This window comes from Opisthorchis viverrini (genome assembly GCF_000715545.1).
Source record: "Opisthorchis viverrini unplaced genomic scaffold opera_v5_63, whole genome shotgun sequence".
NCBI lineage: Eukaryota > Metazoa > Platyhelminthes > Trematoda > Opisthorchiida > Opisthorchiidae > Opisthorchis > Opisthorchis viverrini.
Genome location: NW_008751719.1, coordinates 792332 through 807910, shown reverse-complemented (window position 1 = coordinate 807910; position 15579 = coordinate 792332). Strand labels below are relative to the sequence as shown.

The following is a 15579-nucleotide window of genomic DNA, read 5'->3' as shown; positions in this document are numbered from 1 at the left end:
ATGGGACTGGGACTTCCTAAGGTCGCAGTCAGTGACTTGTGTTTGCTTGCCATTGTAGGCTTTCTGCGTACTTATGACACTTTTATGCGTGGCACATGGCGTTCAAAGTACATTTTTGCCATTTAGTCTCACACCAAACCCAGTATGACGGTCACTATGTGCCTGATGTGTGAGTCTGGACTGTGATAGCGCACACTGCGCCCTGAAGAGCATTCACCACTGTTTGTCCTTTCTTTGGTTGCTGGTCCTTAGACGCGTGTTCCCATACCAAAATCCTTACATACTTTGGGATTCACCTCATCAGCCTGGCACTGTCCTTGGCATGATTTCGACTGAGACGTTTCTCTCTTTTCTCCCATATTCTCCTGTTACTCTTTCGCATTCATCGCTTGCACTCACTTTTTATGTTTGTGACCATGCTCTTCAAAAATAAATAATAAGTAAAATTAACCCGCAGCCCTCAGCGATGTATGTTAAAGGATTGCTGGCGAATAATACTTACTCCTTTAAATAACTTGCCTCGCGTTCTTTTCACTCGTAGAAGATACTGGTTATTGAGTTGTTTGTACTGAAGCCGCGACGGTGGTATGTGGTCTCAAGCGCCAAATTTTCTTTAGGGTATTTGCACTTAGTGCCAATGGCGGTATCGCCTTAGAAGAGCATTTCTTTGAGAATCATAATCTTTCTGGTGTTTCTCAGTTGGTATCACGGGTCCAACTTTGGGCGTTTCTTGGCTTCAGTCAAACGGGGACGGTTTTTTGGGCGAGTTTTTATTTTTTACCGCAGAATGGGTCTCTAGAGCTGACTTTTCTCTACATTTATGCCTAATAAGTTGGATACACTAAGAACAGCTTTATTTTTCAAACTATATATTTTTTATGCAGGAGATTTTGGTGCTGGACCCTAAGGACAGCAGTTCTTAACTCCATTGAATGCCATCACATAAACATGAAAGTTACCAGATTTTCGAATCCCAATTTTTTGGTGATCCAATGACTTTGCGGTTATACTGAAATTTGCGCAGAACACAGATGGTTTACTGCCAAAATTTACTGTTGAATTCTGTTAGAAATGTAGATAGGGGACATGCTACGGTGTTTTCAGGTACAAAGATGTTTAACGTTGTCGATGAATTCCGAAAAGCTGGACACTGAGGAAGGAAAGAAATCATAAATTCCCCAATTCTTCAAGCTTACATTAACTGTTCGCATTCCTTTGATGAAGTTTGAATGAATATCTCATCAGTTAATTTCACGGAATTGTCACTCACGAAATAAATTCTTCACTAAACTTCCGAAATCTTACAATACAAATAATGCCTTAGATTTGTTCCAGCTCATCACATGTGGTGATAAAGCTCAAGATACTTGTGGACGCAATATGACCAACGAAAGGGCTACGAGCAGCGACAGTCACGTGAAAAATAGATTAAAATCACTTCATAACAAGCGGTGTATACGCGGTGCATCGTTGCTTCTACGGAAACCAATCTGGCTGCAAAAGTACGCTTTCAATACATCAACACCTCAACGAATACCAATAGCAGTATTTTTCCTCTTCAGAATACATAGTTCGCTAAAGAACGGTGGGTATAGAGAATGACGTCAGATGAACAAGAAAAACTTAAGCCGAAGCCGCGATATTTATTAGCACTCCTCTGCAATCCGATGGTTTGTGCAAGCTGAATTATAGATGGAACCAGACAAAAAACTTGTGTTTGTCGCCATCTTAATGTTGGTTTGTATTCATCAAAATGTCTTGGCACGAGGAATGGATTGCATATGGACAGTGTTAATCCTTTTTTCATAAATGTTTTAAAGTTCGTCACCATTTCTTAGACAAATAAAAATTTGTTCCTCATAGGGAAGGGAATTATTTCTGGTAAAATGCCTCTGTTTGCAAAGTTGGTGACAACGGGGATCACAAATGAAACCACTCTGAAACTCTGGTTCATGATATGACTCTGATAGGATTTAATTAAGCTTCTTGTTTGGTTTACAAATGAGCGTACTGTGCTACATGCTTTCAGTCTGGGGAAAGTGTTTGAGCAAAATGGGGGAATTACGAGTGCGTGATGATTCCAAGGTAGGCCAAAAGCGGTAACCTAGCAGCCTAGTGAAGTGTAAGAAAGACCTAACTTCTCTGTTGTGTTTGTCCGCCTATCGTTGTTTGCTTTTTTTCACCGGTACATAAAACTCTTTAATATTTTGAACCCGCGACATTCTGCTTGGTAGCGTAACACGGTGCCGCTCAGCTACATTTATTCAAGCAGCAGTGAGAAATTCGCCTTTAGACAGGGCATTGGACAATTCATTAAGTTATCAGATGTTGAACAGCTCCTCAAGTAACGTTTTTTTCTGAAGACTGACATTTGTTATTTAATTGGTATCGATTTTCTGGCCTCACCCATCTCTTTAATTACTAGTATAATATCTTACCCCACCAGCCCAGAATCACGCGGGCTATACAGGGATCCGCCCATCAATACATCGTCACTGTGGTGATGGATGACTTGTCGGTTCTGCACCAAATTTATGGTTGATGGTTTCGTCATTTTTAGGACGATAGTGCTGAAAGGCACTCAGTAAAATTAGGCGCTTATATATCTGATTTGACTGCAAGTTGAAAATACTGTTGAGTAGCTACTTTCTATGACATACTGTAATGCCCAACCACCCACCAATTTCCTCATAACTTTGTCACATGTGCGCTGCTAAAGTTTCCAGACCAAAATATCATGGCTGGTTTTTTGGATAGACTGACTTTCCTTGCAGGATGAAATTTTGAAGGGCATATACGTTCAGATTTCACTTACATCCCTGAATCTCAAATGCGTGAACATTCGCAATATAATGATTTTTCACCAAATTTAAAAATCAGCGCACCATATGCAACATTTCATGCCAAAAGTTCTCAGAAACATAGACAAATGGCAATCAAACTCAACAAGCTGCGATACTCAGACAGTCGCTAGGGGCTGCCCGTAACCAACTTGTTCGTATCCTAGAAACGAGGAAGCTAGCTTCCCATAAAGAAGCATACTATTTCTCAAAGTTACGTAAGTAATTCCAGTGTTTCAGTGAATTATTGACTGATCTCAAGATAGTATCAATACTGTTTACTTGTCCATTACCAGAACCTATTTTTTTTATCTTCTCTAGGTTCAAGTTGATTATATTACGTATAGGCCATCCATCGCTTAAATTGTTGGATTTATACTCCTACTCGAACAACTGGGTTATCCTGATGATAAAAAGTTACAAAAACGATATATTTGTAAGGAATTCCTCCAATTCGCAATACACTTTCCCGCTGTGTGCGAGGAGGGGTACATAATTGATAGGCATTAATAGTGCGCTATTTTTAACCTTTAATTTAGCGACCTGGTGTCTGATTTTCCTTCATGCCCACCTACCACGTATATTCAAAAATTTCTTTCTAGTGAAGGTCAGTGAAAGTTTTAAGCCAAAAGGTTATTTTTTTCAATATCCTGTCGCGCCGAAAAGATTCAAAATCTATTTCAGCGGCTTCGAATAAGAAGACATTTTGGTTAACTTGGAATTCAGAACCTTCGAAAACATTTCGTGCGTCTTCCTCACAATTATTTTTATCAAGTCGTTTGAACTTCAGCGCTTTTCTGGGCGGTATTCACGGGTAGTATTTTAAGCTACTTCACTTAACTAAGTGAGTGGAGTGTTTTCCGTGAGTGACGTTTGTCTGTCGGCACCATAACCTCATACGAAGTGAATACAGAGAGGTATTTGTGCTTAGGAATGAACTAGTGACCCAAGAGGCTGACCCTCATTTTGATAAGAGGGCTCCGGTTTTTGCACACCAGGTTTATCAATCAGTCATGAATTTGAATGTAAAATAATGCAGCTGTCATTTTGATGAACAGGCCCTATTAGGTCAACAATTATATTCAGTTGGAAACTTGACATTTCGTGAAAACCATGCTATCGGTCTATATTCGAGGCACTTTAGAGCAGAGTACCAAAAGCTGTGCACATTTATGAAAATCCCATATGAATATCGATTTTCGTAAGTGTTTCTTGATGCCAAGTAAAATGCAGAAGATAGCTCTATTTACATCGTTTCTTTAAGTCAATGCGAGCAGTCGAAAATCGTCCCCTGCTGATTGGCACGCGCCATCTAGTAGACCTGACGGGGTACCGGAAATGTACATCGATATTGTGCAGTACTACCTATTTTGCTCAAGAAAATGTTTTCCATCTTTTCAAGACCTTACTGTGGCTCACCACATGTTTGCTTGTTTCAAGCCAAAGGTTGCTGTATTTTTCAGGTAACTTTAAAATTTTGTGAAACCGTGGCGGTGATGTTGCCCCTCCTTGATGAGAATAAGCACATAAGTTTTGCTGTTTGGCTTGTTTAAGGAACCCAAAAACTGATAAACAAGCTGTCTCATTTGGATAGTCTGGAATTGTAGCTGCTAATCTGGCGGGTGCTTTGCCCCGGGAGCAAATTTCAATTGCATGTTTATGATGACGTTTTGTAGCCGGGTCCTAAAAACTCAGCTACGTGTGACCGATCGTTCTCAGGTATGCTTAAGGGGACCGCTTACGTGACAATTGTGGGAGCTATTTTGTTTGCTTGATGCATCTTACTGGGTCTAAAGTGCGACTTTTCAATAAAATTGTGGCTAATATGGTAACAAGGTCACTGCTATCCAGATGGAACACCGCTGAGACCAGTTTTTATAAACAGGACGCATATGAGAGTTTTGCTTCCCTGTCCAATAGCCTGTAACTGTTCAGTTGGTGTTTTCCAATAAGTAACTCCGCAGCGAAGACCTTCCTCATAGTAGTAGATGCGGCAGTCTGCATATTCGACGTGATGAGCACTCTATTTGAGAACTTTAGTTGAGATGCTTGGACGTGCTTCTCACTTGTAGAGCCTTATGGGCTGCGTTCCGGTTTTAGTAAAAATCACAGGATGCAGTGTGGTTCTTTTCTACCACGGTGACATCACACTTGGTCAGTCAGTAGAAATGCCGAACTAAATTAATCGCAGTGTAAACCATATTGTTTATCAAACCGTTATAGAGGCGGTCTCTTTGACGGTATCAGTGTTTTTTTCGTGTCAGACAGGCAAACGGAAAGGCAGGTTATCATGCGGGTGCAGGAGCTTCAGAATATATAATATATTTTCAAAACCAGACGTAACTGATGCGGCTAGTATGTGTTGACAGTCAAAATGATTACGTCACCCTTCATTCGTGGCCAATTTTCCTATCCTTCATCAGTCTTCCTAATCCTTTCTCACAGATAGCATCCGCAACATCAGCATTATCAGAAAACTGTCCTGATCTAAAAATATTGTTTCTCCAAAATGTCACCTGGCGGAAAAGACGTTTTCGGGGCTCGAGGAACCTTCGAGCATTTCCTCCAGCTAGTAAGACTACAAGTCAATGTTCTAAATCTACCCAACTTGAAACAAACTTCTGAAATGGAGATAAAGAAAACACATTTAGTTTGCACAGAAGTAGGTAACCCTTTTGGATGTAAGACAGACTTGTATATATGGCTTTTTGCTTCACTTTTTTATAGTGGAACTTGTTCTGGTTTAGATTGGATTCCAAGTGGTAGCAGGATAGGTTTAAAACCTTACTTCGAAGGCACTGTACCCGGTTTTGACAAAATTGGTTGTGATGCAAATTTTTGATGACAAAATTCTGATTTAAGAGTGGGTAGAATCGCTTCGTAAGTCGCAAAACATCCCCGTAAATTTGCCTTCTGCTGTTAAAAAAGTGAGAACGAAGTTCTCGGGTTTTCAGCTGCATACTTTCAACAGCATCACTTTTTTATTGAATCTATGGTAATAGTGTATTTTTCGGATCGATTTTCGAGACAAAATACATTTAACCTTCTTATGAATAATCGATTTACGGCGGTTATGCTGTCGTCTGTTCGGTGAAGTCCGAGCAAAACGTGTACTCAAGATAAATTATGTGACCCATCGGGCGCAAGGTTTGCAACATTAATCGCACAAGCCATTACTAATTCAGTATTATGTTTCTATAACATACCCACCAATTGTGATTCGCATTTTCCAGGGGTGTTGGCGGAGACACCTTTATCGGAGTGAGGTACAAGCATTTTTTTCTTGCCAACAGCTGAACTATGACGTGATTTTCAAGTCGTTAGCCTATCGGGTGGTGAGTATGTTCTTCACCATCTCTGACAATGATTAACTGATTTAACATAGAGTTAAATCATAAAATTGCGTGCAACAATTTAATCGCTAAATGTTTGTCTTCAATGTTTTTATGAGTCGACTGTTTACAGGGGAACAGAGCTTGCTGTCCCTTTAGAAAACCTGAGATGTTTCCTAAAGGATAACCAAGTGAATTCAAACTTCAGGGTTGTAAAGACCAGGCAATACTCCTGACAGACTAATTCAAGCATATAACCTACAGCCCTGATACTGCACAGAGCGATAGACGAGCGCTGCTTTCTGACTGCAAATGCTTATAAGCATAAATCTGAAGACCCGGGGATCGAGTTAAACTTTTCCATTTATTTTTCATTCGTAAAAGCTTTTCGGACGTTATCTCTCTTGCCCCAGCTCAATTTCGCCAGGTACTTTTTCTGTGAAGCTTTTTTTACTTATGGTCAACCGATCCTTCAGCCTAAAAATGTGTTGTACTGTGCCCACCTCATATGCCGATTCCAGTGATACTCAAGAAACCGTATTTTATCAAAAAATATACTACTAGCTTGCTACTGTATGACGGTTTTACCTTTTTCTTCCTGCTTACCTATTAGAGAGCCTCGATTCCTCAGTAGCAGCCCTAAAGAGTCAAGAGCCTTAGACGAATTGTAGCCGAGATGCCTGTCATTATTTTAATTCGCAAGTGATTGCGTAGCGCAAACCACATACGGTCTGTTGTCCAGTTAGGAAAATTAATGATGAGGTTAGGCCTATCCGGTGACTTCCAAGAAGTTCGAAAAATTAGACTTATCTACGAAGTGCATTGGTTTACACACTAGCCTGGTTTCAACAAGACACAGCCAAATCCAGCCGAATCTTTCGTTTATGATTCTGTTTGAATGAATGTGCCGCACAAGGCTATCTCAGGTTTCATTTGTTAAGGATACGAAATATTTCAGTGTACTCATGAGGCTTTCCAAACCTGGGGGAAATCTGAGCAGGAAGATCCGAGACGAGGGGTCTGGTTGAGTTTCCCACCAGTAAAAACAAATTACTGTACAAATAATTCACTTTACAGATTGCGTGCGATTTGGGTTTAAGAAGATCAGGTTGTTGGTAACCCCGGGGACTGCTTCTGCCCAATAAACTTTAAGGAGGACACAACCTGTCGTCCATTATCGGGAAGTTGCCAGCAACCTTATGAGTAATACGTTTAATCAAGAAAAACAAAATTCTTCCCGAGGTAAATTTGCACTCGGATTCCCGAAAGCTCAGCCACACGAACGCTTTGACTCAACTGAGTTTAGGCAACACAGTGTGCAGGGATTACATACGTGACTGTTTGTTTACTAGCATTTGGCTAACTCTTAAAACACACATCTGTTCGCAAAGAAAACTACTCACAAGGTTGCTGAAACTCTTTGGCAGCCCACGACCGGTTTCGCCCTTCTTGGCACTCATCAGGTAGGCGCAGTCTCCGAGTTTCCGTCACCCTTATGATCTACTTGAACCCAAATCGGACTGTTTTTGAGAAATATACTCATTTGCAAATCAATTCGTTTTTTACGAGAGACTCAATTGAATCTCTCGTTTAGGATGTCCTCCAAATGAATCTGCTGCACACAGGCCGCCTACCCGATGAGCGCCAAGGAGGGCGAAATCGGTCGTGGGCTGTCGAAGAGTTTTCAGCAACCTTGTGAGTAGTTTCCTTAGTGAATAGATGTGTGTTTTAAAAGTGAGCAAAAGGCTGGTGAACAGATGGTCACGTGAAAACCAAATTGATTTGCAAATGAGTGTATTTCTCGAACACATCTATGAGCAGCCTGTGAATTTGAATTAAGGTGTGATTTTTGGTGTATACAGGTTTGGACGAACTTGGGAATCATCCGGCTACCATAAGTCCGAAGGCTTGGTAAGGATCGATGATGAATCTTACAAAGATAACAATTGTAAGAATTGTAATTCAGAAGAGTTTCTTTCATAATCTTGCTTCTAATGGATATTTAGTATATTTGAAGGAGATATTCACTAGTTATGTCAACCTCTTCTGTAATATCAACTCTGGTTAGAAGTTGCAGTGAAATTCAACTACATGAGGGATGACATGTTGTAGGCCTAACTTTTCAGGTTTTTCGATGAGGAGGTGGTGAATCCAGATAAAATGAATAGGGTCATTTGAGGAGGTAACAACATATTTGTTGGGAACTTTCACATGTGCACAGTGGGATCGGGGGATCACCTGCAATTGACATTCGGAAACCGCTAAATTAAACACCCTTATTTGCTCACTGGATAAGATAACTGAGACCAGCTTGCTCAGGGTGACCAGGATAAGTAGAACAGGTCGAAACCTTAGGAGCAGTTTTATCCGAAAACTAGAACAGCTCACCACAGGGTCCAAGTCTGAGTTGAGGATTTATAAGGCGGCGGTTACGTCGCAGTTAAAAATATATGTGAGAAACTACACGATTGGTTGTTGTTTTACAAATGACAATGATAAGCATTTATGTTATGCATTTTTCTTCAGTAGATTTACTTCAAGCGATGAGGTAAAAATACAGAACTGCTCAGCTCATCAAAATCAACAGGAAGATGCGACATTAGTTGGTTTCATCGTTGGACTTATATCACAAATGCGCTAGACATTTGATAATTTGTCCCCAACCGCTCATACGTTTTATGCTTCACAAGGGAAATCTGTTGACCGTAAATTCATATGCTTGGGGATTTGAAAGGCGACAAAATGAACGTGTTTGGTTTCGGAAAAAATATTCTCAAATGCCCGCTGTTTGGTTGAGATTTGTCAGACATCTACCGGAAAACTGTACGATGTGGCCCAGATTTATGTTGCTCAGCTCCAACTCAATCAGCATGCATTCAGCAGCCCAAGTTGTTTGAATTGTATCGGCAGTTTAATCTGCGCTTTTCTACCGGCTGCACTCATTATTCGGTATGATTTCCATAAAAAGGATGGCTACATCATGGTTTGGACACAAATGCCATCCAATGTGCCACTCTGGCTAGAAGGTTTAAACTAACAGACACAATATTAGGCAAACTCTTACACTTCCTGGGCCAAGGGTACTCTGATTAACCTAGTTTACAATGATCGAGTCAGTCTTGGGACCCTATCTGATGGTTCGGCGTTTTGGGACCCTGCGCAAGTGTGTTGAACTGTCCAATTTATTCTTGGTGAAGCCACGGAGAGAGTACTGCTGAAAGCACTTAGAATGTTCTATTTGGCGCTGTTTTGTCTCAGCAGGGGGTAATGTTGTACACTGTGATCTGAGTTAAGGCGCAGTGTTGCAATGTGCCACTTCCAAGTGACCACGAAATCTTTTGCCAGCTGGCATAAAATCCAGGACCAATATGTTGAATTATTGAATTATTATGAAGAGTCTACTGAATTCTTATAGAGGAGATTGTACATACTTTGGTGGTTTGAAGCCAGTTCGTGGAAATACGAGTTGCTTCTGACACAGTCAGTATTACTGCTTCTGACAACACCACCACCACTGGAATCTTTCTGGGACAAAAACGGGTAATCTTTACAAACCCTCGATTAGAGGAGAAAAAAGTCATTGAACAATTAACACTGTCATTAAAAATAGTTTTTGTGCCGTTTTCCACTTGCGGTAGCCAAAATCTGAGGTTCCGTTTAGAAGAATCGCAGAAAACACTTTGACGTCCTTTTAGATAAGATGATTCCCAAATATTCACCAGAAAATGCACCCGTACGAAGGTATTGTCAATAATAAGTAGCAAGAAGGTGTGTATTTCGTTTAAACTAAAACACAATGAGTTTGTATGATGCTTTTAAGGCTTTGAGGAATTGTTAGAACTACAATTGAGTAACAGTTGCTTAAAAAATAAATGAATTGTTCTGCCTGGTGTTTCAACCATCAATAGAATGATAATTTTGCGCCAATAGCAGCGGCAACATAATTCATCAGTTTTTCAGCAGTTCGATATTTCTTTTCTATTAATTCCAAACCTTGTTAATGATTTCTGTTAGAGAATGAAGCAGCGGCCCAAATTTGATGCGTATAACTCGCAAAAGTTTTCAAAAGTTTTCTGGGACGACTAGAAACGAAACAAAGACAAGCGCGTTTGTTTATGAAATCAACTTTGATAAGGACCATCCTTCCAAAGGGGTTATTTTGACTATCTTTAAAAGTATTTTTAAATGATATATTTTGTCTGAAAACAGTCTGCTCTACTTGGAATATATGGTAGTTGAGGACAATCCCATTTATATTAGGATGAGATCTATAGTACACATGGCTGTTTGAAGCAGAAAAATTCGATTTCGAACAAACTTTTTTGACGCTAATAGTGTGCTGAGTCGATTGACTTATTTTTTGGCCGCCCAGGCTGCATCCACCCGAAGTTTGGTGTCTTATGGGCCCGAAACCACCGGGAGTTTATCATTGCTAAGCGGACGAATCGGAGGACATTTTAGGAGATTTGCCAAAAACTACATGAAGCAATCATTTGTCCAACTTTCTAGTTTTTTATCCATAGCCGAGAAATCAGTTAAAACACTTCACGGGGCTCTTAAAATTTCCGCGGTGGACCAGCTTTCACACCATAGGGATATCTTCCTTGAGGATTCCTTAGACAATGTGGATTGGTAAATTCACCATGCTAAAAAGACACCTACACAAATTGGTACGATGACCAACGTTGAAAGAAAGGATGTATTCCTGCGTTTGTCGTTTAATTATGGAAAAAATTAGTCATTTTTTGCAGAAATTATCCAGCAACAGAGCCATGCCCTAATGCAGCCACCTGATGTGTCGCAGATAGATATAATTGGCCCGGCGTTTTCGCCCTATGTTTTACCAACAGCGCAGTTTTATTCATATTGAGAGTACTGACGGATATCTCGCACAAAGTAGAGCCGAATACCCATATGAATGGACGCGAAAAAGAGCGCACACATCAAATTATTCGCACATGTTTTGGATTCCCCCATCGCATGCCGTGACAAAGAAAAAAGTCATTCCCGTGATTCTGTTGGGTAGCTTGGAGCTGTGATACAATCTAAACCCCAGACTTTGCAAGTGCACCAAAAGTATTCTAGTTAGGAAAATTATGACTCTTTCCTGCATGTCTATTCGGAAAATGCTCCTGATGCGCTCGTAGGATTTTGTGGTGTTTATTTGTTAGTGTCGTTACGTTCTGAATTGCTGAAGAACGAAAGCAAGGAAAATGGACGGTCCTACAATGGTTGCCTTCGTGCTGGACTAATGAAGCTAAGTGGTGAAAAATGTCCGCAACCGGACCATTCACGTGCGCAAACCCCAACCAAAACATACTTCCAAGAGCAAAGGCATTCTTGACCCTGTGTATTGATGCATCATCACGGAATTGACGATAAAAGTCTAAAGAACTTTCGGAATTGAGCGTATCCAGGTAACACCAGCTGAGTGCAGATGAGCAAGTACACGATTCTCTATGATAGATAGAAAAAGCAAGTGTTCAAACAAAGTTCCAATCAGCGAGTGGCATAAGGTTCTACGTGGGTGCATGCTAGTCATTTACAGAGGGTACATCCGGATGCATGTGCATTCTCTATTGAACAAACCTAATTTGCAAAAAAAACTGTGCATGGAATTTACATAATGGCAGCGCGTTTCTTTCTATAGCATCAAAAATACATTGCACTGATATGTGACAATCTTTACAAGTTATATCTAACAGCGTGGAATTTGCTCTTGGAGCATCAGGTGTGCCATTGGTCAAATGTTGAAAGTCCCAAAATTAAGGATCAAGTAAGAACTTTTATGGAATCCCCGGTTTTGGAGAGACGATAGGTACGGATTGCAAGCAAGGGCAGGGTGATGAGGAAAAGAGCAAGATTTCTATACGGTACCAACTCCACCAACCCGATTGATACTTTCAATAAACCGTGTAATATCTCCTTCAGTTCCTGTTATTTTGGCCCGTTGATAGTTGGTCCAGAGCATTCCAGTCACATCGAGCACAATAAGGTCACTTGAGATACGACTGACGGCCTGAAGAAGGAAAACTCCATCACAGCCAAGATCGTTGTTTACGAAGCGAGCACATTCGGTCTCTTCGGTATGCGAGAGCTGTTTGAGTGCTTTCAGGTATTGACGGACAAAATAGACACGACGGAATGGGACGCACACATTGAATATCCATTGTAGCGTGTTCAATGCAGTGATTCCTGCCACAATAATGAACCAAAACCATAGAAACACGTACACTTTTTCGATGAAGTAGTTAACTGGAAGCACACATTGCAGGGTGTAACTGAGAAAGAAAAAGGGAAGCAAAGCATCACGTTAGTGTTAGCCAAGATGTGTCCATTAACAACAATGTTAGGTCATTTGTACGATAAACGTTATTTCCTGACACAGAATACTTTCAGGGATGGGAAGTTCCTCCGGTGCAGATATTGCCCACGGATTACAGATTGTAGTTGCAGAGATACTGGGTTATCAATTTCTTGTGTTAGCGAACTAAAATAATCACCCAAAGTGCGATTTAGAAAGCTCGTAAAAAACTATAATTGTCCCAAATTTGAATTTTCTTCCCACAGGGTGGGTCCATTACTACATTTAAAAAAATAGCTTTTTTATGCTATGAAATACCTTTTGTACTGATACGTCAAGGAATCCCCTTTTTGTAGTGTAATTGTTTGTTGCAAGTATGCACTGCAACCTGCCTTATCTGAAGGAATATTGCTGCTCGCGTTACACCCTCATAAGGCCACTTCTATTATGAAATAATCAGAGGGAATACAAGCACCAAAACCTTTCTTTTGAATGTAAAAGTTATCATCACTACCGAGGCTCTCTCTTGACTTCGTTTAGAATTCTCTGGTATTTTCTGTACGCGGCTGAAAACTGCTTGTTTTGAATTTCAGGGTTTTGTATGAAATGTTTGTTAGTAAGCACCTGAGCTTATGGCCAGTAGAAAGTTGATTAAACAATAGAGGTAATAGTCAGTTTTAGTGAGAATAGAGTGCTTGACCTATTGCTTTGGTCCACTATCAGTATCTACTTAGTATATAAAATATACCCAATTGAGGGTGCTGTCCTGTTATGAGATTTTTCACTTACTCATGTGATCCAAATTTTATTTTCGCCAACAATCAATAATTTTGCTGCAAATACTGCCAGAAGGCTAGATGATAAAGTCAAAGTGAAAGTCATAAAAGTCATAAAATCTATCAAGGCCATTAACTTGATTTTTATTTTTCAATGATTTTGTGACAAATAGTCACCTTCCAGGGGCAGATATCTCTCGAGAGATCGATTCTTTTGGATCGCATCAAGCATCCTCTTCAAATGGGCACAAAAAGATTAGATAAATTGGAAATGTTCACGTGAAAACCGATAGTTTACTAAGAATTGTAAAAAAAACTCAGCGCTAGTAAGAGGTCCGCAGTGTGCATCAATAACCGGACAGATCTTTTATTCCCATTAGTATTTAATGTGTTTATATTTTGAATATTTGCAAACCATATCGGGTCGATGAAGGAATCATTTTTTTACGCACACTGACTCTAGTACGGCATAAATAGCCAAACAGTTGAACCACTCAGGAGCAGCGTAAAACCCTTATCAGGCTAACAGTACTGATCCTAACGAAAAGTAATTAGTAATCAGCTAAGTACTCAAAATCTTGGTTTTCTACGGATAAACTTTTTGTTTCAGAAAACAGGTTAATACTTCATGTAACCCCTTAAATGTGGTGAAATCTTTGTCCACATAATATGGTTTCCTGAGTGTGACAGTCCAAGCAGGCTAGCTAAGTCACAAAAGCTTACTACAGCTGTAATAACGAGGACGAATTCCTCACGGCAGACAGGTTCACACGCATGAACTGAATTCACAACAAGGTGGAAATGTTTGTAGCTAAAAATTCCGTTCGGTCACAAAGAATCCGTGAAGCGTGGTAGAAGCCGGAAAGGTAAGTAGAGGATCAGCACTAGTACCATCAGAGGAAACTGGTGAAGTCAGATTCACAAGAGATTTCTAAAAATTTTCTAGAATACTCGTATGGTCAGGTGATAGACAGTTGACACGTGTCGCCTTGTTTATTATTATATTTCCCCATACACACGTCAACTGCGGTCATCTACCGAATACTGCATCCGCTTTAGGTTTTAGACTGAAAGATACGCATTGTCTAAAATTACTTTACACAACGTTTGCCGGCAAAAAGTATAAATTGCAACGCATAAAAAACTTTCACCTATCCTTTGTGAATTCAGCTAGAACGGAACTAACTTTTTTCTGAAAACGAGGGCTTATTTTAGCAGATACCCAAATCACGTTTACCAGCGCACAGCTCGACTTTAGTTCACAACATCGCACTTGTGATGTTATCTCGACTGTTGACAAAACGCTTTCAGGAAATCGGTCAAGCCAAGTAAAACGCCTTTAACACTGAATGGATACTTGTTTATAAATAATTTACCCTATTATTTATCTCTAACCAGTTAGCCATAACCACTAACTTAGGTAAACAGATCATTAGCCACAATACAAAAGGTTAGTATTTCTAACAAATTCACCTGTGATGTACTTTTTGTGAAAGGTTTTCTGGAACAATCGTACTTTAATAATACTACCAAATCGGTAGGTAGCAAACACTTCAACCTGCTGGATGTGTTATTTTTAGAAGCAGTTAGGCCACTATATTTAATTTGAACCAACCGACCTGTGGGTTAGAATTGATAGCGGAAGTCATTGTACAGTTCCTTGCAGAGCAATCAATGTCTGCAGTAAATTTCCGCGAGTTCTGTGCAGCGTGAATTGCCCAGGACTGCTCAGTGCGACTGGAGAAATTAATACCGAGAAAGACTTACCCGTGTCTACTGAAATATGCCAGGTTTCTTATCCTGTAATATATCGACAGCACAAGATCCGCCACACCGTACTGAGCTAAATGTTTGGATATCAAAGCCATTACTAATACGTCAAAAGGCAAACATTGCAGCACTAAATCACAGACATGTGGATAAAATGTTTTAATACACATTCATATTTGAGAATGCAAAAAACTCGGTTTATTTGCGGTCTGCTTAACTACTGTTTAAAGGAAAAAGTAGTAGTAAAACCGGCTGACCAATAAGTGTGTTTATTTGGCAAGATTTTAAGTGTCAAATTTATGGTCAATGAATTTCACCCAAAGAGTCCTCTGAGACATTCTTAAGTGTAAATGATAATATAAGATACTAATTTTTCACCTGTAACACCCTTTCGGTACCTAGGTGCCATACCATCGGAGGGAATTACGAGGGCTGGAATACTGCCAGGTTACTCAAACCTAGACAGGGAAAGTCGAAAGGCAGAGGTCGGGTTAGAACCACGGAACTCCAACAACTGAAAGCGCCAGGAAATATGTCCAATGTTCATGAAAGTAGGC

The 15579-nt window shown here is 40.1% G+C and overlaps 2 protein-coding genes across 2 annotated transcripts in view; one reads left to right on the top strand and one right to left on the bottom strand.

Moving 5' to 3' along the window:
* T265_13400 (hypothetical protein) overlaps positions 1-126 on the top strand; it is a gene marked incomplete at both ends in the record, with an annotated part of 3181 nt that extends 3055 nt beyond the window's left edge. Inside the window, one exon of the mRNA XM_009168708.1 lies at positions 59-126. Coding sequence (XP_009166972.1) covers positions 59-126 — 68 coding nt within the window. The remainder of the gene's footprint in view (positions 1-58) is intronic.
* An 11912-nt stretch (positions 127-12038) lies between these two features.
* T265_04040 (hypothetical protein) overlaps positions 12039-15579 on the bottom strand; it is a gene marked incomplete at both ends in the record, with an annotated part of 65953 nt that continues 62412 nt past the window's right edge. The window contains one exon of the mRNA XM_009168675.1: positions 12039-12453. Within this exon, the coding sequence (XP_009166939.1) occupies positions 12039-12453 (415 nt within the window). The remainder of the gene's footprint in view (positions 12454-15579) is intronic.